Consider the following 24,304-nt stretch of genomic DNA (forward strand, 5'->3'; position numbering starts at 1 on the left):
GCATCACCAATACTATACTGTTGTACATTAGTTGGTATTCTGGTTTGTTTATTAAAAGCTATTTGATATCAAAATAACAATGTGAACAATGTGAATTTCCATATTATTATATATATTATATATATATATATATATATATATATATATATATATATATATATTGACAGACTAAGACAAACAGATAAGGGATCATATTTCTCTCTCTCTATAATATATATATATATATATAGATATATATAGATATATAGATATGTACACTGCATTTCAAAAAGTCAGTAATGCAGAATAGTGCAATTCTATCCTATATAAATCCTATTGCAGCTTCAAATTGCGTACCGGTCCTGGAATAGGTGAGTATTGTCTTTGTCCTGCAGGTGGCAGTGTTTATTCACACTTGAATTCATATTTTGAGTCTCAGAAAAGTAAACACCTTTTGCACACGGCTAGTATAGAAAAGCTGGTGTTTGGAAGGTAAACATTAATCAGGGATCTTTAGGAGGGTTTTACAATGAAACCTAGTAGAGATTTTTTTTTCTTTTAAAAGGAATATAAGAAATGTTCTTGCTTTCATAACGAGAACGCGAATACATATTTAGTTAAGTCTGCCACCTGGAAAATTGAGGGCTACATGTAGCATATATATATACCCCGTCAAACATCATAACAATGTGTCCTTTCTTCACACAAGACACTAAAATACTAATTTAAAAAATACTAATACTTACCTTTGTGGTATCCCATCTTGACTACTAAAACTCCCTACTTACTGGCCTCCCGGTCTCCTGCCTTTCAGGGGGGATGCCATGTAAAGGGACCACTCAACTATCATATGCATATGGTGGCCGGAGTGTACCCTTAATTTGATGAGGATTTTACAATTAAGCCAAAATTTCAGTGCGGGTACACTACAGGGCAAGGTAATTAAGCATTCTACATTGTCGACTATTCTCCCACATGATTTGCTTTACAGAAGTAATTAATTAAATTAAAATATTTAATTTTTTATGCTTACATTACATCTAAATACAAGCTGCAATAGTGTTTACAGAGTATAGTAAGCACTATATGTTTTATAATGTTATTAAATATACACATTTAGAGTGACAAGCCTATCATCATATCAACAGCATATGGATAATTATTCTCCCCATTTAGTTATTTCTCACTATTTGTTAATTATTTTCCTTCTTTGGTAGGAGCTGTTTTTTATTCCACCTGTGTAAAATAGGGGTTAAGAAAAGAGATAACAGAAGCAAATAATTGATGTCACGGTAATGCCACATTTGTCAAAGATCTTAGCTTCCATGAGATAGACTAGCCCCTTACTTATAAATCAGTTATCTCTAAAACAACTACACTGATTTAAAACAAATGTGCATGGGCAGTTAAAAAAAAATGAAGTTTAGCTATTACTATTTTGACTCATTTTATAAAGTTTTATGATAGATCTGTTTATTAATCATTACACAGAATGAGGCATCTGGTTAGACATTCATTCATTCATTCATTCATTCATTTTAAAATGTTGATCCCTGAAGACTCACATTAGAGGATTAAGTAAGTAAAGTAAGGCTTCTTCCTTCAGCACTTTGTCATCAAAATATGTATCCATTTTCACACCTTACAATAGAGCAACAGCCTTTATTTAGCAGTAAGCCGCGCATTCAAAAAATGTGTAGAACTGATAAGTTTATGAATTTCAGGAGTTGTTGAAAATGTTTTGTTATGCTAACAGGGAGCAGCGAGTATCTTCATACTTGTATCTGAACACATTAAACTCTTAATGTTTGGATTCATTTTACTCATTGTGCTTTTTTTTTACCCTTTCTCCAGTGAACTGCCCCAAGGGGACATATTATTCATTGGAGCACAATACGTGTGAAAGCTGCTGGATCGGCTCATATCAGAATGAAGAAGGACAGATGGATTGTAAAAGCTGCCCTGTCGGCACTTATACTGAATATCTTCATTCAAAACATCCCAAAGAATGCAGAGGTATGTGGCTGCTTGATCGAACGTAGAAGAAATGTTCTTTGAAACTGGTCAACGGATTGGCGATTTTTTAGGATATTATCTCTTGTGCATAGGTGGACAAAATAGTAGATCTGTTTTTAACAAGTAATGACAAAATAACCTAAATTCATATAATGGGCACTTAAGGGGATGAAGGGCTTTTTAATTCAGAATTAAGAAACCAAAAACAATTATTGACTTGACAAGCGTCTAAGGACCACTACTAGAAAGTACAATCCTCTGAGCACTCTTGTGAAGAAGGTAAACTCAGTTTCATAACACACAGCTTTAGTCACCAACAAAAGTCAGGATAACTTGATTATGTTTTGACCAAGCCTAATGAGTTACTATATTTCCATATAGTCTCTGGATTGATTTCTTTAGGGTAAAGCGGTATATGTTTCAGGAAAAGCATCATTGTGAACACCCTGTATTCAATGCCTGTGTGTCTCTCCCACTCCTTGTTTTGCTTATTGTCAGTTATGGTTTACTTACTGTATATGTGCTAGTTAAAATCCAAGTGACTTCTGCAGAGAGGACATAACTATTTAAAGTGACATGGATGGTTATATTATAATTAAGGCTCAACCTGCGGTATGTACCCCTATTGAACTACTTCTGATGGTCCCTGAAGGTACATCAAAACTTGTTTTATAGCCTTATACAATTTAAAAAAGTATAGGTGTTAAAACTATATTAATATATATGTAAGAAAAGCCACATATATATATATATATATATTTTGTATTTGCTCGATTATAAGACGTCCCTCCTAAATTTGAATATTAATTTAGAAAAAAACCTGAAGACTACGCTTTAAGAAAAAAGTTTTATTAGTAAATATTAATTCCCATGTAAACTAGTTTTTCATAATTAAAAAAAAAAAATGCATTTTTGTTTTTATTTTCTTTTATTTGCCAACCATCCCCCCAGTTATGCACATCTGCCCCACGGCTTGCTACTGTGCCCCCCAGATATGCCTTATACCCCCCTATATGCCACTCTCCCCCCCAGATATGCACATCTGCCCCACAGCTTGCTACTCTTCCCCCAGATATGCCACTCTGCTCCCCATATATGCATTTGGTCTGAGAAAAACCTTGTCTTATAATCGAGCAAATATGGTGTATATATACATACAGTATAAACTTAGGCCTGTGGTAGGCAGGTATCTTTAAAGCAACAGTTTTTCTTAATGTGCCCATATACTTTTGTGTAACATAAATCTGGTATTAGATTGTAAGGGTTTTTTAATAGTCTAACTTTTATGAGAACTAATATCAAAAATAAAAAATAAATAAAAAAAATAAAATAGAAATAAGGTGTCCAAGCAATAGTCTCCCCCCCCCCCGCGCCTTAAGCTCATCTGAATTGCAGAATGTTTTTTTTTCATATTTAAAGGTATGTTATATGCTGTTGAATGATTGTTGGAAATTCACGTAATCAGGGAAGGTTTTTTGTATAGCAATTGGATATTATTTACATAGTACTTTATTCTTATTTTCCTCCCTCTACAACATTAAGTCCGATTTTGAACTAACTAATGTGTCTCTGACTAACGTTTCTTTAAGTTCCTTTCACGAGTGTTGCAATCACTTCAAATCACTTAAATCACATTCTTTCTTTTTTATTTTTTGTTTAGTTTAATGTGTGTATTATACAGAGACTTTACTTCTCCAGTTGTTGTAAATTGTCCCTAGGAAAAGGGTTATCCCTTATGGAGAGTCTCGTTTCTAATAGACTCGTTCTTTTATGTCTCAAGCTTTTTAATAGTAAAAGATTTTGAGACACAAAGGAATATGTAACTAGTTTAGCTCATGCTGTGCAGGAAACTGACAGAAACAGATTCTTACTGAGTAAACAAAGTCAGATCAATTTTTAATACAGATCTGTGTCTACATGCTGACATCACTCTAGAGCAGAGAATTCATCATTCAGTAACCGTGCAGGGAGCAGCTGAGCCCACTTTGGTTCTCACATGCAACAAAAGCCCTAACACGTAATTGCCATTAGAACTATTCCTATAATCTAAAAGTAGAAAGAATAAATTATTAAGAGACGTAATTATGGAGAAGTGTTTAAAACAACTGAGAATAAAAAGTATTAAGTCACTTATAGTTGCGACTGAAGGCACCAAGATATTCCTTCATGGCCCAGATCAACCTCTCTGCTATATCCATTGCGCCTTCTGCTGACACCTTCAGGAAATGGGCCACAGGAGGTTCAAAGATACTGGGAGCCACTTCTATCAGACAGGCGATATATAATAATGCAGGCAATAATCTCGATTGCAGGATTTATTGCTGCTTTCTCACCAATAGACACTTTTTCTTATGGTTTGCACAGCCCGAACAAAAGCCATGACTAACCACAGTTCTATACATTGTTCTTGAGAGTCATAAATCCTACTAATGACATCAGAATCTACTGAGTTTATTCTGTTATATAAATGTTTTCATACAGTGTAATAACCACAACCATTCTATAAACATTAGTTGTTTAAATGTTATATTTTGGAAATAAAACATTGCCTTGCATGCTGATATAATTATAATATGCTTTCTATTTGTACTCATACACGTTCCTTACGTTTTTCCTTCCAGCACAGTGTAAGCCAGGAACTTACTCATCAAATGGTCTTGAAACATGCGAATCATGTCCGCATGGTACCTACCAGCCCACATTTGGCTCCAGGTTTTGTACATCTTGTCCCAAGGGAATGTCAACAGTGAAACGGGGATCTGTGGATGTCTCAGAATGTGGAGGTTTGTTACAAAACCCTCTAAATACAGGCAAAAGGTCATAATAGTTATGAATGAATACAGAGTCAACAGTATAACTATAGGGGTTAGAGTTTGTGGCCACTGTGCATCCTCTACAACAGGGGTGGGCAATTAATTTTCCCATGGGGCCACATGAGAAATTGGAATGGTTTTAGAGGGCCAGACCTCTACAAACTACAAACTCCGAAGCCTTGTCCATTTTGTTAACTTATGTGCTGTTTAATAAAGTTATTCAAGCCTACGTCATTGGTAGAGGTGCTTGAATAAGTAAGGCCTGAATAACTATTAGCACAGCACAGAAGTGAACAAAATGAACAAGGCTTCGGAGTGCATACCGTATTTTTCGCTCTATAAGACGCACCTGCTGATAAGACGCACCTAGATTTTAGAGGAGAAAAAAAAGGAAAAAATATTTTGAGCTAAAAAATGGGCTAAAATATTTATTACAATAACTGAATAAGCTATGAACACAGTAAGACACACGCAGTAAGACACACACAGACACAGTAAGACACACACAGACACAGTAAGACACACACAGACACAGTGAGACACACACAGACACAGTAAGACACACACAGACACAGTGAGACACACACAGACACAGTAAGATACACACAGACACAGTGAGACACACACAGACACAGTAAGACACACACAGACACAGTGAGACACACACAGACACAGTAAGACACACACAGACACAGTGAGACACACACAGACACAGTGAGACACACACAGACACAGTAAGACACACACAGACACAGTGAGACACACACAGACACAGTAAGATACACACACACACAGTAAGACACACACACACAAACACAGTAAGACACACACACACACACACACAGTAAGACCTCCCTCCCTAACCCCCCTTCTCAGTATCTCCCCTCTAACTCCCTAACCCCCCCTTCTCAGTATCTCCCCTCTAACTCCCTAACCCCCCCTTCTCAGGATCTCCCCCCCCGCCCCGGTCACTTACCTTAAACTCCTGTGTTGGAAGCGTGAGGCGTTTGTCTCGGGTGCCGGCGCTTCACTGCTGATCGCCGGCGTCTGACGTCATATGCCGGCGCCCAGCGTAAAGCGCCGGCACCCGAGACAAACGCTTCCAACACAGGAGTTTAAGGTAAGTGACCGGGGCGGGGGGGGACACCGGACTCATTGGTGAGTCACCAGGACACTCTTTGCGGGCCGGTCCGAGCTATTCAGCGGGCCGGATGTGGCCCGCGGGCCGTGCTTTGCCCAGGTCTGCTCTACAACCTATCTACTTGGTGATGTAGTAGAAGAGCTATAATAGCTCTGCATCTATTGATATGGATCTCTCTTCAGCTTCCTATTAGTCCATATATTGCTATGTATTTTGTTACTATTTGAGGTTGTCATAGGCAAGCACATGTGAACCTAGGAACATGAACCTAGGAACATTGGTGAGAAGAAAAACTCTTTTATTTCTTGGTCTACCAGTAAAAGTCTAGACCCCACGCAGCCAGAGAAATGTTGCAGGAGGGATTAACAGCTTCCACATGGTCCAGAAATTTTGAAGAACATGCCCCTCAGTGCTTGAGCTCGTGTGAGCACCTAGACCTCCACATTCAACATTATATATCACCATGTATTCTTTCATGTATCTATTGTTTTCTTTTTACTATTATTCTCCGTGTAGCCAAATCATCAATTTTTAATCCTTGCATCTCCTGTATTGTTTTTGTTGGCCAGTTCCGTGCCATGCTGGGGAATTTTCTCGGACTGGGTTAGTTCCATGTTATCCTTGCCCCAGGGACTACTATCAACCTGAACCAGGCAAATCTTACTGTTTGTCATGTCCGTTTCATGGGACTACTACTATTCACGGAGCAAGATCAATAACTGACTGTTCAAGTAAGTTGTCCATTCCTGATTTAAGATAGATAAGTCTAAGCATACTGTGTAAGCAAACTTTTCATTTAAAGCAGGTGAAACTAAGAGGTGAATTAAACACTTACATACCTAAAACAAAAACCGAATTTCTTATTACATTTTCCTCTTCCTTACCAACTAGGGTTTTTTTATATTTTATGCTGTGTTCCTGTGTGATTTTTACTGTGTTGCCTGCGGTGAACAGTGAATCTGTTCTAAGGCATAATAACAGACTGCTCATGCACAGTAGTGTTCTTTTCCAGGACAAAATTAGTATTCTTTGATAACAATATGCATAAAAAGCATTTGTGGTGTAAAGCGGTCAGTTGTCATAACATGATTGATCCATAGATAGGTGCAACAGAAAATTCACCCATCTAGTCAGCCATATTTAATCACCTTTGTACTTTATTTTTGTATATTTAATTGGATAGATTTATGCACATACCAAGCTTTCTTGTATTACTTTGCTGTATTAGTCTGTACTTCTTTCCGTTGAAGTCTGTTCCAAATACCTACTACTCTTTTTTCCACATTACCCCTCACTCTTCTACCCCCTAAATTCCAATTATGCCCTCTAGTTGTGGCTTCACACTTTTTAATAAAACATATGTCCCCTTCGGCTTGACTTAATTTGATCACTTGAGATATTTGAATGTTTCTGTCATATCTTCCCTCTCTCTTTGAATTTCTAGGTTGTTCATATTAAGGTTTAATAAGTGACCCTTCTTTTAATTTTCTTCTTTGAAATTATTTATGTCCTTCTGAAGCCTTGGTATCCAAAAGTAGACATGTTATTCCAAATGAGGACTCACTGGGATCTATAAAGCTGCATTAGTACACCTCTCTCCTTCTGCTGATACCTCTTCCTGTACAACCTAACATCATACTATTTTCGGTGACTCTTCACTATACTAGAAGTATACCTTTTGAAATAATAACTCCCAAATCCCATTCTTCTAATGTAGCTGTCAGCTATGCGATGATAGTTCTGCTCTCCATCTTTTAGATACGTGTCCTAGTAAAAACCTCTAATAATGTCACTGATAAATATATGAAATAGAACAGGCCCTAAGAGCGACACACAAGGAACCACTGATAACCTTTCTACAAAGATATTTGTTGGATGTTACTCATAAAATGAACACTGAGACAAATGCTGGTGCAACTGCATTATACTGACTGGCTCTTTAGTTCTCCACAGCTATCTCTACATTATGGATTGGTGCCCCTAGAGGCAAAAACACCAGCACCAAAAACAGGGCATTATCATTACCCCTCCTTGAATGTACTCTTTTCGGTAGGGCACCTAGTATAGTTTGCTCTTTTACCATGAGATCCTAAGTCTTGTGTACTCCTCAGCGTTAGCGGCAAGCCACGTTAAATCCAAGATGTGGTGGTACATGGGGAAGTGAGAAAGCATGAAAGTTGATGGTAGAGATTGAACATTTTTCCTCACTGACCCATGAGTTAGTTATCTCAAACAAGAAGTTTAATTTAAATTCAAATACTACACGATAAAATGTGTAGAAAATTTAAGTTTCTAAAATCTATTCAGCCAATGTAAAATCAGCTCCATTTATGGTTGATTATTGATATTAGTTTTATGTTTTAAAATAAGTGATTTAAGTGTATTTTAAATTAAAAAAAACACTTTATGTAATACATGCAATGTTATTGCCATGTCTACATTTATAAAATCATATCTCTTACAGTAAGATTTATTGTTTTTTGCTGCCGCTGACACTTTATGGGAACACAACTGTGGCTCACCTGTTCCCTGCACTGTTGCCGAATGATGAATTTTCTTCTAGACGATAATAGCAGCATGTAAACACAGACCTGTATTAAAAATTGATCACACATCGTTTATTCAGAAGAATATGTCTCATGCACAGCATGTGCAAAACTAGATACAAATTCATCCATATACCTTTGCTTCCTTAGCAGTTAAAAGCCTTTAGAAACTGATATCTACATTCTCCAGCTATATCCAGCAGTTATAGAATATCTTTCAGTTAAAAAAGGCGCCTGTGAGAAAAAAAAGGAAATTTGATATTAAGCTGTAATTTATCAAATTTAGGGGCTGATTCTTTTATTGAATTCTGAAGCTGCAGTTTGGCCATATGATATGTTATATATAAATATAGTATAGTATTAGGAGCACCATACCTGCAGCTTTGTATATTTTCTCATATTGTGTACATCCATTCCATACCCTATGATAGCAGATTATAAAATGCCCAGTGGTTATGAAGGAGTATATTTTAATATATACACCTGTGCACTTGCAGTGTTGCATTCTCCATTAACTTGAAAGGAAGTAATAGACTACCCTTTGATCAACAACGATTCGTTAGCGAGGGCTTTATGGATAGCATTTTTACTTTTTATGCTGCGCTCGAAATGTTCTTACCTCAAGTCTCATGGCGTGGACCTATATTCCCTTGATGTTGATTTTGATGAACATGTCCATGGGGAGTTGTCTCTATAGACCTTGGATGTGCTTACATTAAATCATATACACTCTTTATCTACCAACAGGCCCAACATCTCCAGGCCTTTATTCATAACCAGTTTTTTTCATTCCATTTATTAAGTTTGGTGCCAATTTGTGTATTTTTCTAGTTCCATATTGTAATTTTTTTTTATAGAAAAGGTACCAGAAATTGCATATGTCAGAAATTGTTTGGATTTGCAAGATTGATAAATGTGTTCCCCATTTTCTAGGCTTTGGCTCCAGTTTCTCGGCAGCGGAGGAAGGCGTAATGATTCCTGTTTCTTCAGAAAGTGTCAACGGCAATTACAAAGTCGCCAGTCAGGCAAGGATGCAATTTCTTTCATAACATTATCTTTAATGGACTTGTGGAGCTTTCAGAAAGGAAAACATACAAATTATGTTAACATTACGCAGCTAAACAATGATTTGTCCAGGTTTCTAATGTCTTTCCATCCAGGCTTTACTGTATGTACTTCCCTGGAGACATCGGGGTACTCTATAGAGAGCAATTCTGGTGCAAAATAAATCAGTCACCATAGCAACCTGTGAAATGTTCTTTGCTGACACTTTTAACTTTTTTTCGCACCAAGATTCCTCTGTAAATATAAGATTCAACATCTTCCATAAATAACAGAGTAGGTGTTGCCAGATAAGCTATTTAATCCTGGAAACCTATGACCCTTACATGCAAGCTTGTCTTTGTAAAGTGCTGCCTGGCAATGTGTGCAATTCACGCCATATGCTGTACTATATGAGATAAATAATTTAATGGTCTATCCAGCAGCCTGTGTCTACCATTGGTATGTGGCCCTGTAATGGATCTGCATGCACATTAAAAATCACATTTGTGCTATTTTAATGGTATGTTTATACAGAATGTCCAGCCTCTATGCGATGAAGCCCTTTAGATGTGACGGTTAATCTGCCAAATATTTATACAATATCTAGTATTTTGGCACAACAAAGAAAATGTTGTCATAAAGCCTGTGATGCAATTTTTCTCCCATTTTTGTACATTTATAAATCACCCAATTAAATATGCAATTGCATAGATCCCAAGTGTTCTGGTTTCTGCAGGATAGTCACGATTTTCAGGTCTTGCTGTCCTGCATAGGTGGGGATCATGCTATGAGGAGACCCTCTGACTTCCCCAGACTGGCCAAGGGAACTTTGTAACCAATGGAGATCTGTGCTGACATAGTACAGTCCTCCATTGCAGCTCACATGTGGCCACCTCGAGCTGCGAGGAGGCGCTCATTTAAGGAGGGATGGTGGCCACACCCCTGACACCGCCCACTCTCAGCTCTGGCTTGGCCCACTCCCACTTCTGACCCTCCCCTTTACCCACATGTGTCCAACACAAGTGTACCAAATGTTGGGGCGTATGCAGTTGTGTTTGAATGTAGAAGAGTGCTGATGTATGTGTGTATAATCGTCTGTACAAATTGTGAATGTTTAATACATTTTGTATGTGAAACAGTTTTCCGGAGACTTTTCAGACAAAAATACAGAATCTGTGAAATTCAACAAAGCTGCTTATTCTTATGCTCTTGCTTTATCCTTGACACCAAAATCATTCCCGGGGCATGATTTTTTTTCACAGAACCTCTTGTGTTAAAACTTTAAGGAAATAAAGACATGATCAAAATATAAAATATGTTCCCACTGTATGGTAGAGCAATCCAAGAAATGTCAGCATAATAATGCCCTGCCATATATTAGTAATTACTACTTATGTTTTCTCTTTGCTTAGAGAATCCTAACTGCTGCTTAAAGGCACATTAATTATTTCAAATGAAAACACTGTCTTCATTTCTGAGAATAATGTAATGAAAAGTAAGCATATTTAAATGCGTGCTTTCAATAAGTATGATTAATATTCCTTCACATTCTAATTGTAAGATAGCGTGAACAGTTTTATTAATGTAAGGTTTCCCTCTGGTCTCTGGAGCAGCAAAAATATTAAACAATATAGAATGAAGCGTTAATTTACGAAATAGGTTATTTCCCAGGATAAACCTGTGCTTGTTAATGTTTCGCTCCCAAAAATGTTAATTTATTTAGTATGCTTGAATATGTCACCAAAAAAAGTTCAGTAGAAAACGATTGTTTTGCGTTCCATAGCATAAGAAAAAGTATGGGGTTACATTCAGGTCCAGAGGTAAATCTATCACAAGTATTAAATAAAAACATGGAATTTGATGGCAGATGGCCTCATATAGCCATTTTATTCCTACTGTAAAAACTAAAACATTATTCACACCTTCATCTTGTCTTGGATTCAGTATAGTCTTATACCAAATCCCTTACATGTTTACATTAATTGCAATGGAAGAATAAGATAAAAGATGCATTCTATCTCAGTTAATGAATCTAGGCCAATGTATGTCCGATTTTTTATATTTTGTTCCTATTGCAATCTAGTGCAGAGCTGTTGGATCGATTACATTTTTTTCCCTTTCCCCTTGCATATTTTACACCCTCTTGCCTTTCCTTACATTTTTATTTCTTAATATAGATGCACATATAATCATTTGCGGGAAAAAGAAATACACACTAATGTCTTCATCTAATAATACTTTTAATTTTCCGACTGTGCACATAACCATACAATATACTAACCTAGTTGCTTATTTATTTATGCCTGCACTTAAATGAAATAAATCCTTATTGTAAACGCATAACAGCTGTTTATTGAATGTAGCGTTATCCTCTTTAGTACAGGGAATTAACATGAAAAACTGTCCAACAATAAATGTAACTCATTTTTGCCATTGAACATAGTAATATACAAAAATATAAAATTTGATTCCAGATAATTACCATTCGACCCAATTATTGTAAACCTTCAAACATTACTTGGTCCATTGTCTTTTTTTTAGCATAGTGTTACTACTGTTCAATACAAGTTTAAATTCCCTCGCTGCATTAACCTTTAACAATTCTACTGGAAGGATTTTCTTTCCAGACACCAGAGAATTCATACTTTCCTAAATTACATAAGCCTAATTCAGGGAGGACTGGCAACTATTGGCCATAAGCAAGTCAAGCCATGTTGCTCCTCATTCACACACAGACATACATTCTTACGCACCTAACTGGAAAGTGTCTTACAATTGTGGGGTCAGAATAATTAGGACCAGCCCGGGGACTTTGAGCAGACCACCCCTGGACTCAGCTCTTCAATTATGTCATTATTTCTGTTATTACTAAATGTGAAAAAGATGCAGAAGGAGTTAATATGGTGAATCACAGTAGAATTCATTACATTTTATTTGGAGTGTGTTGTGGCCGTATGTAAAATACATTAAAAGTTCACAAGTTATAATCAAAGAGTATGAATTTTATTATGAACATGAAAAGATGTGATGATGATGTGTGTTTGTTATTTATTTTTTAGTTTCAGGTTATGAGTTTGATGAAAATTTCATTATGCTTCACAGGTTTTCAATGAGTGTTTACTAAAGCCTTGCCAGAATGGTGGAACATGCAAACAGGTTGGAACTGGATATATTTGCACATGTCCTAAAGGCTACACAGGTACTAGTATAAGATTAGAAAAAGGAGCTTTTATGCAAATCATAGGAAATGGAAAACCTTCTGACTCTGTTCTTTTGATGTTATGTTGGGATACTTGCAGTTCAGTAGATTTACTAGATTAGATTAGTCCAGCGTCATAACTATCTCATGGTAAAGAGCTATACATCCTTTATACGCTACACTGATTTCAAGAGGTGTTGATTCATTTTTGCCTGTTATAAGTCAATGTTAAGACGGAACCTTGAATATGCAGTTGAATTCACTACCTAAAGAGGTTGTGCTATCAAATTCAATTGATATATGTTACTCCTTGTTATTTGGGGTGGGGTGATGAGTGAACCCCTTTTCTGTTAACCCATGGTTGGTGGGATGAGGGGAGATTCAAATTTAACATCCTAGGGGTGGTGCAAAAAGCTGCAATATGACCCAATGGGTAAATAAATGCACAGTAAACAACCCTTCGGGTAGGTACGGGGCCCTACCATGCCTCTCCTCGTCTCTCTTCATCCCCCATTATGTGAAGAAACTCACAAGCAATCTGTAGATTAAAGCATTCTCAAGGTAGCTGCTTTAAAGCAGCTGGACGTTCCTGCTGTAGGAAAGTCGAGAGTTAATTTCTGCAAGTGCATATTCAATCTGGCAGTAGTGAGTATATGAGATGGAATTCATCTACCTAACTCAAGTTTGTTCCTGCAAACTGGCATTTTTTGCCAGCTTATGCACATTCTTGTTTATCATTAAATAATATTTTTTTTCTTGTTTGTTAAAACTCCCATTCCATAAATATATGCATATTTCAATATAAATATGTAGGTTTATGGTTATTAAAATACCACCGAACCCACTGATAATTTTATGTTATGTTTAAAGTACTGTATATACAAAGAACCCTGATGCCAGTATTGTGCATATTGTATTTTTATCTTAGGTTCTTAATCAGTATTTTTAACCCACCTATGTCATTTTGTGATGCATTTTAGGAGCAAAGTGCGATATTGACATTGATGAGTGTCATGGCACTCCATGCAAAAACAACGGAATCTGTTTTGATCAAATCGGGGAGTACAAATGCAAATGCCTTTCTGGATACACAGGTAAAAAGTATTTTTGGGGTGAAACTATATGATTTTTAGATCTTTAGGTAATAAAAAGCAGTACAGATAGAGATGTGGAAACGAAACACTGGCTTAGGTTTTTTTTACTTGAGTATCTTAGCGGCTTTCATTGCTATATGTTTTTGTTCTAAGATAAATGCATGCCAGTTCATAAACCCTTCTTCACATGGATGGAACTAGAAGTTAGAATGTCCTCCGATTTTAATACAGCCAATTCTGACAAACAAATGATCTTATCTGATTCACATGGTGTGGTAAGGACATCGAGTAGGAAACTTTGACACAACATTTGACATGCAAATGGGCCAAAAATGATTCAGATAAATGATCCTGTTCATTTTTGGCCCATTTATTTTTGGGAAACAAATTCTGTTTCTTGAATTTTCGTTTCCGAAGAAAATTGGGGACCATTAACATATTAGCTTACTCTCACTCCCACACTCTCTCTGACTTACACTCTCATTTTCATTCACTCTCTCATGTCTTCCTACCTCCTCTCCCAACTACTTCTGCTTCCATGTCATGCATCTTTTTGTTCTTCATCTTTTCCTTTCCCTTCTCTGCTATCATTTTTTCTCTCCTTTCTTCGTCCACATCTCTCTGGAGATAACCTTCCACCATTTTCTTCCCCCGATCTTCCAATTCGGGTTGTGTACATCACCAGAAGCTCTGCCCTTAGGTTATCCTAGCGCAGGGGGTGTCTGGCCTTGTTTTCTGAGATTCGTCTCAATTGACGAAATCAGCAAATTTGTTTAATTTGCAATTCATACAAATCTGAATTCACAAGTCAACAAAACATGTCCTAATCTTAATGTCATGCTGCCCACGCTCCCCACACACATGTACAATCTCTCTTCATTTTAACACGTGGCACCAGAGGTGTGACAGTGTATTTGTGCCTTGTCAGTAGAAAGCTTCCTTGATTTGAGAGCCCTTTAGCTGTTAACCTGATATTGTGATATGTACTAGTGTTTCCTTAATAGCACAAGTGGGGCCTAAGAATATCTCTGCTGATCACTGTGGCTGTTTATACAAAACATCATCATCTAAATCACAAGTAAATGAAGATAGATTTAACATATTTCGGATGAGGGCTCTATGAATTCTACTTGTTGTAATGACATATTTCCACATATAAATACTATATATATATATATATATATATGCAGGTTAACCTTTCAGTATATAAGCTTCTTCATGTGATGCTATATACCATATGTAAGACAAGGTTTTTTTCAGAGCAAATACCCCTAGTCTTATATTCGAGGTCGTCAAATACAAGTCTGACTGCAAGACTAAGATCCAGGTCCCACCCAGCACTGCAGGGGTCCTGGATCATCCTCTCTGGCAGCCGGTGAACGTCTGCACGATACGCACGGACATCCTCCATCCATCCTCTGTGATGGAGCGCTGGCGTGACATGACCTTCTGGTGTTCCGCCATAGAACCCCCAGCCAAAGTTCCGGGTAGTGGCAGGGGTTGTCTGCGTGCACCTGGCAGACGTCCAGCGGCTGCCAGAGAGGAGATCACCCGGTGAAGGTCTGTGCGATGCACGCAGACAACCTATGATGCTACCCGGAACTTCCCTGGCCCTTATGAAAAAATTACTCCAGTTTTTTCTGAAGTAATACTGCAGTTTTTTGGACATGAAAAAACTGCAATACTGCACTTTTACTGCAGTATTACTGCACATTTACTGCAGTTTTACTGCATTTGTACTTCACTGTACTGCAGTTTTACTGCAGTTATTTTTGTAAGGAAGTACAAATGCAGTAAAGCTGCAGTACATTGAAGCACAACTGTAGGTTTGTAATATAAAAAAAAAGTGCACTAAATGTGCAGTAACACTGCAGTAAAGTGAAGTACAAATGCAGTAAATGTGCAGTAATACTGCAGTAAAAGTGCAGTATTGCAGTTTTTTCATGTCCAAAAAACTGCAGTATTTCTTCAGAAAAACTGCAGTAATTTTTTCGTAAGGGGGGGCTTTTACGACGGAGCACCCGAAGGTCACGTCATGCCAGGAGAAAGGAGGAGGTCACCCAGACAGGCTTCAACTGGATACACTGGGTTTTCCCAGGTCTGTTAATATAATCATGCAAAAAAGAAGAAGGTAATAAAGATGAAGACAAAATAGCAGGGCATACAGGTAATTAATTGTGTTTTAAAAAGGGATAAAGGGGTGAACAAAAAATATGGTTGTTTTTAAATATGTTGGGAACTAATCACTCTTGTAAGGTCCTCTGTCTGTGAGGGTGTGCTTATGACAGTGTGTATTTGTCAGTATTACAAGCTTTAACATTTGACAGCTGTGGTAAAGTATGAAAATAATATCCAGTGGAAACAAATTAGGTCGAAAATGCCCGTTTTTATTTATCTCTTTCAAAGGTCCCCAGTGTGAAGAGAATGTAAATGAATGTAGCTCCAGTCCCTGTTTAAATGAGGGGATCTGCATTGATGGAATTAATATGTACCTCTGTCGGTGTGCAAATGGATTTCTTGGTAAGTACGTTCAATACCTCCGTCCGTGAGGCTGCAAAATAGTGACACATTTTACAATTTGACATTAGGCACCTGGGTTTATTTTGCGTAAACTAATTGCATAAAAAGTGAATGTGACCCTTAGACCTCATCAGGAATTCTACACAGCTGAGAAGGAACTTATCCAATCCTAATTGGTTCCATCCATTCATTGTTCTAGTTGAAGATGCTAAGGATGCCACATTTTGCTACCATGTTAGGCTATATTGGTGGAAGTAAATGTCAATGAACATATGAGGGAATATTTCATAGGTTTTTATCAAAGGTCATAGCTCATGTATACTCGAGTTTCAGGCTTAGGTGGAAAACCTTTAGTTAAATAAAATAACAAATATGTTGATCACATATCTCTGTATATGAACCAATTGTGTGTAATACTAATAAAAAATCATATTTAGAATTCTCTATATTAAACTATACCTCATTCAGCCTTCCGTGAGATGCAAGAGGAGATGCAGGCCTGTGATGTTCAAGCAAGTGATGTCATTGTAGAAGTTTGCTACAGCACGCTGTACATACTATTATATGAATTCACCATGAATTAATTTTCAGAATCGAAAGGTCTTGTATGCTTCAGGGTTTCCATTTTGTTTTCTTATTTCAGGGCCACGATGTGAAATTGAAATTGATGAATGCTTATCCAAGCCTTGTTTAAATAATGGTTATTGTGAAGATTTGAAAGCAGATTTTCAGTGCGTTTGTCCACCTGGATTTACCGGCAAAATTTGTGACAAAGACATTGACGAGTGTCAGAGCGGACCTTGCAAGAATGGGGCCTCGTGCACTGATGGTATTGACAGCTTCAGGTGATAAGGAAAACAATTGCTTGTAATGCTTTGAGTCACGTCGATTGGTATCATGGTGCACAAAACAATGAAGGTCATTCTACAAAACTATAAAATATCACATACAAGTGCACACAAGTCTGATCACTTAGGGTGTCATTGAATGCTCAGACAATATTTACTTTGCTAAATAAGATGTCATCAATCTCCAATTTAGTACACATTTCCAATTATTTTGAAGTGTTTTGATTCCAGTCAACATCATGTTAAATTCAATCAAATTAAACTGATTATGATTTAGCTACTATTTTAGTAAGATGTTATGGTGTTCAACTCTGCTATTACAGTTTCTAATTTAAATGAATCTCTTTTATATGGATAACTGAGAATTAATATGACATATCCACAGAGAGAATTAGTTAATAATGGGTTATTTGTTTCGGCCACAGCTCCTGATTGCCCTGCCATGTGCGAGGATAGGAAACGCAGCATTTTATGTGACCTTACTCATCATGCAGTTAAAGATATTAGACATTGATGAAGTAACCTCTTGAAATGTGCCTTAACTCCCACACAAGTTAAAACCTAATATTTATTGATCACACCATATCTCCCCTCCTGTGATAAAACTGCTTTCACAGATCATATGAAGAGATGGTTCTTCCACGCCGCCTTGATCTATTTGACTGGTTTTGTCAGTGCAAGATATAAACTGCTAAAGCCATATTGGTCAGATAAGAACAGTGTTTCTTAACTGCTGTCAAATTTCTAAAGTCAAGGTTACTTGGTCAAGAGCTTTAGTTTTAAAAATATTGGTATTGAATTAAATTGTAGATCTTTTCCATTGTGGAATAAATCTAATATTACTAAAACGTATGGTCATGCGAATAGGGAATCATGGGCAATAGAATTGTTAATGCATTGCCTGAGTTTTATTATATAATTCCTGATTTTATGAGTAATTATTATTTTTTATTACTTGGTTTAAAGGTGAAGCCCCAGTATGCAGTGACCACTTCTCACAAGTGTCATCCAAGCAAAACACAGCATTGTTTGTTGCAATGTGAAAATGATGACATTTATTTATGTTATAGGTGTCAGTGCTTAGAGGGTTTTGCTGGAGAAGTATGCGAAATCAATGTGGATGAGTGCCAGTCAAGTCCCTGCCTTAACCATGCTACTTGCGTAGATGGCTTGAACTCATACTCATGTAAATGCCCACCAGGATTTTCTGGAACCAGGTGTGACACAGGTATTACATATTCTGGCAAGAGCTAAAAAGTGTTTCTCAAATTAGTGATTTAATTTGTAATCACCATTTGGTGGCTTAACTAAAGAACAACCACTGATGCTTTTGTGTATTGAAATTTTACTTTACTTCCCAGCCAACATTGAGAGGGCAAACATCTCTAAAAGTGGTTTGAGTTCTAAACATGAACATCAGATTTGTCTCTTCTCAAATTAACATTGAGCACCTTTGACTTTATTAAAAATCAATAGTCCGTGTTAAGATGCTCTTATTAACCTAATATTCCCCTACCCTTTTTTTTTATTTCTTAAAAAGATAATGCAATCTTGTCTTTGTTTGCAGGACATAAAATCGACTTATTGCAGTATAATGTAGTCAGCTCCACTGAGCTGCCCTAATTGGAGAAAGTTATGGATTCACTCAACTCAACAGTAAACTCAACAGATATATAATATTTCCATTAGGTGTAACGTGAAATAGTTCACACTGAGTTGTAGTGAAAAGCATAGGAACGGCAAGTTGACCCACAAAAACTCAGATTCTCAATTTTCTATTTTAAAGTTCGTTCTATATCAGCTGCGTTTACCTTAATGGGAGAAATGTTAAATAAAATGTGAAAACATTTCATCCTTTTATTGCAGTTTATCCCAACCTGGGCTACGAGGCACACAATTGATCCATTTTTTTCTGAATATTTTTATGAATTCCTTTGAAATGGTTAGATAAATTGTGGTAATACTTAATCCTGCCCTGTTAGTCTACCTTAAGGACTGGGTTGGCAAACACTGCTTTAGTGAATAGAAAGGCTGCTGATCGCGTATATTATGTTGAGTACTCTTGATTTGTTCATTTACGTTATCTCTAATTCCTCTAACAACCTGGATTTTAGCGACTATACTGGGCGAGTCAGATATTGTTCCTAGCCTACATAGACCAAAGCAAAATTGCACTATATTTACTGCTGTACCGGGTTATCAGGTTATTAACACCATTATGTTTTATGCAGAACAGTCTTCTGGATTTAACCTGGATTTTGAAGTCTCTGGAATATATGGTTATGTCATGCTTGACAATATCTTACCAACGATGAGTGCCGTAACCTGTGCATTCTGGATGAGGTCTTCTGACACTACAAACTATGGAACTCCAATATCCTATGCAATAGACAAGAGTGACAATGCTTTCCTACTTACGGACTATAACGGGTAATTCAAATGTAGAAACGTAATAGGGCTCTTAGGAAGCATTCCAAAACTTTTTAGAATATTGTAAATGTTAACAACTGTACATTAAGTTAGTTCCAAAACATGTTTTGCCACAGCATCAACCACTTTCTGTATTATAATACTACTACCACTACTACTACCAATAATAATAACAACAATTTCCATACACCCTCTGCAGAGGAGACATCTTTCATATGAATACTCATATTACACAAGTTCCTCAGCCAAACCATTCACAAATATGGAACCAATTGATCGGTCATCTGCATGTTCCTGCCATTCTTTATTCCCCAGAAATGTATGCTTAATCACTTTATATGTATTATGTACAGATGGGTACTATATGTCAATGGGAAGGAAAGGATTACAGATTGCCCTCCTGTGAATGATGGAAAATGGCATCACATTGCTGTGTCTTGGACAAGTATGGATGGGTCCTGGAAGGTGTACATCGATGGAAGCCTATCAGATGGTGGAAAAGGTTTATCAGTGGGGTCAAGTATACCTGGTACGTATTATCCAATGTAAAAACAATCTATACATTATATGGGCATTTTATGTTTTCTTTACAATAGGAACAGGCTTCTAGTGAGAGGTACATTGTATATACTGTACACTGATCAGCCATAACATTATGACCACTGACAGGTGAAGTGAATAACACTGATTATCTTGTTATCATGGCACTTGTCAGTGGGTGGGATATATTACGCAGCAAGTGAACATTTTGTCCTCAATGTTGTATTAGAAGCAGGAAAAACGGGAAAGCGTAAGAATCTAACCAACTTTGACAAGGGCCAAATTGTGATGGCTAGACGACTCCAAAACTGCAGCTCTTGTGGGGTGTTCCTGGTCCGCAGTGGTGAACCAGCGACAGGGTCATTGGCGGCCAAGGCTGATTAATGCATGTGGTGGCAAAGGGTTGCCTGTGTGGTCAAATCCAACAGATGAGCTACTGTAGCTCAAATTTCTGAAAAGTTAAAGCTGGTTCTGATAGAAAGGTGTCAGAACACAGTGCATGGCAGTTTGTTACGTATGGGGCTGCATTGCCGCAGGCCAGTCAAGTTGCCCATGCTGACCCCTGTCCACTGCTGAAAGCACTCATGGACACATGAGCCTGGGCTGATGAACAGGTTTTCTGTTACATCCCCTGGATAGCCCGTTGCATGTGCGTCGCTTACCTGGTGAACCAGGATGGATCCATGGAGGCCCCACCATGGATGCATGGAGGCCCCACCTCGCAATTTACAGGACTTAAAAGATCTGCTTCTAACGTCTTGGTGGCAGATACCACAGCACACCTTCAGATGCCTAGTAGAGTCCATGCCTTGACGAGTCAGGGCTGTTTTGAGAGCAAAAGGGGGACCTACACAATATTAGGCAGGTGGTCATCATTTTATGGCTGATATATATGTATATATTTAATCAGCTTCTTATCTATGTTGAAAGTAGATTTGTGTCTCACATTGATGCACTGATTTTCATGTTTTAGGTGGTGGTGCATTAGTTCTAGCACAAGAACAAGACAAAAGAGGAGAAGGTTTTAATCCTGCAGAATCATTTGTGGGGTCAATCAGTCAGCTTAATATCTGGGACTACCCATTATCACCAGATCAGGTAACCATCATGTTTTGGGGGGCATTGACAGCTGGAAACCACTTTTGCTGTTCAGATGGTCGCGGGAGGTGTGACAAGTTTGTATTGTAGTGGTCAGATAGCACAGAACTAAGATTATGGGCATGTTAAGGGGAGTGAAGCCCAAGTGAGCTGCCAGTACCTCCTTTTTCAGGTGGTTTAAAAATACTCCCAGAACACTAAACAGATGAAAACATGTTAATAAGTAATAATGCATACAATTACATGCATATATAGAAACAGGTATTCTAGAAAACATCGGTAAACATTTGGGCCAACATGCCAAGCAAAGCACATATCACAGTAACTGCGACAGTAACAAGATGAGACAAGATCAAGTACATGGAGTGCCAGCTATAAAATATATATTTCAGAATGAGATTGGGGATATTACACAAAAGGGCTTCATAAAATAAACCAGGCAAATTATATTTAAGGTTCTTTTGAATACATTTTAATACATTTGAAAACCTTCTTTTGCATACATTTTATTTTAATTGATTTATGTTCTAGGTCCTAAATACTTAAAAATATGTATGGTTTGATAGATTGAAATGCAATAAAAAATATATTTTTTTTGAAACTGATGAAATTATTTGACATAGTAAAGTAAGGGTAACCGAGGTGAATACATGCCGTTATATACATAATACAGAATAGTAATTGTACAGTGTATGTCACTGTGTGTATTTAAATTCATATACCTTAGCTAGAGCATACTTAATTTTTTTAGTTTTAGTTTGCTTGGGGCCCTTATTTTTTAAATAGGAGGAATGAGACACATATTCCTAACTATTATGTGATCATAAGTATTGTGTCAATTAGTATATGTTTAATAATTTATTTCGTTGGAGACCTTCTAAATCATCTTTATTCTACAGCTTCCAATGGATGGATGGATGGATGGATGGATGGATAGATAGATAGATAGATAGATAGATAGATAGATAGATAGGGCACTTTACAAATAAACACTACAGATTATAGATGATAAATGTGATGGTTCTTACTGTTCTATTCGAAGACATTGCCTGAAAGAAAATAGTAACCCTCAAACTAATTTATATGTATCCCATCAGGTCAAATCTTTGGCTGTTTCGTGTCCATATGAACTTCAAAAGGGAAATGTACTTGCTTGGGCTGATTTCCTACCAGGAGTAGTCGGAAGAGCGAAAGTCGACCGTAAGAGCAAATTCTGCTCGGGTAAGAGTTTTAGTCAATAATCTATTGGCTTAAGATAATATCTAGAAATAAGCTCCTTATCTCTGTGTAACTGGCTGAAACTCTACAAGAAGGATGGAAGGGTATTAGTCAGGGTAGAGGTATGAGGATCAAAATGTTCTTTTGTGAATTCCTGCAAATATTCTGAAAAAATGTAGTTTTATTTATTTTTTATAAATAGCTATATTATGAACGCACATTGTTTTATGTTTATTATTTCCTGTGTTATTGAGGTTAGATTTCCATGAATAACTGTGGATATGATTTAACTGGGAATAGGTGGCCATTTTGCCATTAAAATTTGTTTACAAGGGGTATTGTAAGTCTGACAGTATTTAATGGCCCAGGGAGCTACATCATAATCCAGTCTTATTAATTGTGTCTTAATTAAAGAAACAGTAAACAAACTGGGTTGCAGACATAGCACAAAAATGATCTAACATTGGAGAAATTCAGATTTTTGTGACCCATATGGAACTGTACCCATGCATATAGCAGTCAACAGCAATGTGCATGGGTACGGTTCCATATGGGTCACAGAGGAGTTGGGAGGCAGAATCTAACCTTTAGATCAGATGCATCCATTCTGTAATGGGTCCCGGAACTGATAGAAAAAAAAATAGGCTAATATATCATCACATGCAGGATCATCTGGTTTCTTTACCTTTAATTGTGAAAAAGGCTTAAGTATTCAGTTTGGAACATCTTATAATGTTGTGTTCTTTTCCCTACCATGTAGATTGTCCTGTCTTGGAGGGGTCGTCACCTCATTTGCACACGTCACCAAGTGATCTCAAACCAGGGTCAAAAATTAGCTTGTTCTGTGATCCCGGCTACCAGATCGTAGGCAAATCTGAGCATGTCTGTCTTAATGTTGGAGAGTGGGATCAACCTCTTCCACATTGTGAAAGTTAGTATGACTGTATACGTTAAACGAGTATAGTAATAACTAATAAACTGAATTCTGGGGTCAGGTAAATATGCTCTCATATGAACAAATATTGCAATTGTTTTTTAAATTGCTTCTTACAAGATTAATACTGCCAAGACAGAACTGGTCAGATAAAGAACAAGTAGATTAAAAATAACAGCATGATTTTGAATAAAAAACAATATAGCATAAAATCAGTGGTTTATGTGTTCTTCTCTTTAACCCAGAAATGGATACATGACAGGGTCACCTTAATCTAACTCTGCAGATGCCTTGGAAGTCAAACTACCTAGAGATTAGATCTGCTGAGTTTGCATCCCTTGCTTGAACCATTAAATTCAAATAGTTCTGTCTGTTCCAGAGCCAGAGAATCCGTGGAAAAAAATAATGTTTTTAAATTAATAATAGATTTGGTAAAATCAGGAAGGAGTGGGAGTTTTATATTACCGACAATGGTAAATAAACAAAACTATAACCTAAAATATTAATTTGGGAACATTTGAGAACAGTTAGTAGATATTAACTTCGCTGTGACAACGAAGCAAGACTGGCTCTCAGTTGGGTCATGCCAAGTTCTTTTTCACAGTTCTGTTAAATGCATAATGACTAGGAAACATCAGTGTCTTTCACTAAGACCCAGCTGCAGATTGACATGTGCTTCTCAGTGAGCGTCAGAGCTTATCATGCATGGGACCCATCACTGAGCAGCTAAGGCAATAGTTTGCAAACTTCTCAGAGAAAGCTCAAATTTGGGTGGCTTGGTGACCTTTTTACAAAATCAACATTGTAATTGTGTAAGACATGCTTTTTTCTGATTTCTTTCATATTATTTTCCATTTCTCAGCGTATTCCAAGTTGGAAGGTCA

General features: G+C 37.1%; 1 protein-coding gene across 1 annotated transcript in view; it reads left to right on the forward strand.

Moving 5' to 3' along the window:
- Nucleotides 1-24,304, forward strand: part of LOC149284250 (sushi, von Willebrand factor type A, EGF and pentraxin domain-containing protein 1-like) — a gene marked incomplete at its 5' end in the record, with an annotated part of 99,793 nt that overhangs the window by 42,334 nt on the left and 33,155 nt on the right. The window contains 14 exons of the mRNA XM_089496931.1: nt 1,834-1,995; nt 4,617-4,778; nt 6,519-6,680; nt 9,429-9,520; nt 12,642-12,738; nt 13,719-13,832; nt 16,239-16,352; nt 16,996-17,197; nt 18,271-18,428; nt 19,432-19,630; nt 19,984-20,159; nt 21,144-21,268; nt 22,366-22,489; nt 23,247-23,417. Of these exons, the coding sequence (XP_089353057.1) occupies nt 1,834-1,995; nt 4,617-4,778; nt 6,519-6,680; nt 9,429-9,520; nt 12,642-12,738; nt 13,719-13,832; nt 16,239-16,352; nt 16,996-17,197; nt 18,271-18,428; nt 19,432-19,630; nt 19,984-20,159; nt 21,144-21,268; nt 22,366-22,489; nt 23,247-23,417 (2,058 nt within the window). The remainder of the gene's footprint in view (nt 1-1,833; nt 1,996-4,616; nt 4,779-6,518; nt 6,681-9,428; nt 9,521-12,641; nt 12,739-13,718; nt 13,833-16,238; nt 16,353-16,995; nt 17,198-18,270; nt 18,429-19,431; nt 19,631-19,983; nt 20,160-21,143; nt 21,269-22,365; nt 22,490-23,246; nt 23,418-24,304) is intronic.

This window comes from Sceloporus occidentalis, unplaced genomic scaffold (assembly GCF_023333645.1).
Source record: "Sceloporus occidentalis isolate IW3139 unplaced genomic scaffold, rSceOcc1.0.p SCAF_96, whole genome shotgun sequence".
In the NCBI taxonomy this organism is placed as follows: domain Eukaryota; kingdom Metazoa; phylum Chordata; class Lepidosauria; order Squamata; family Phrynosomatidae; genus Sceloporus; species Sceloporus occidentalis.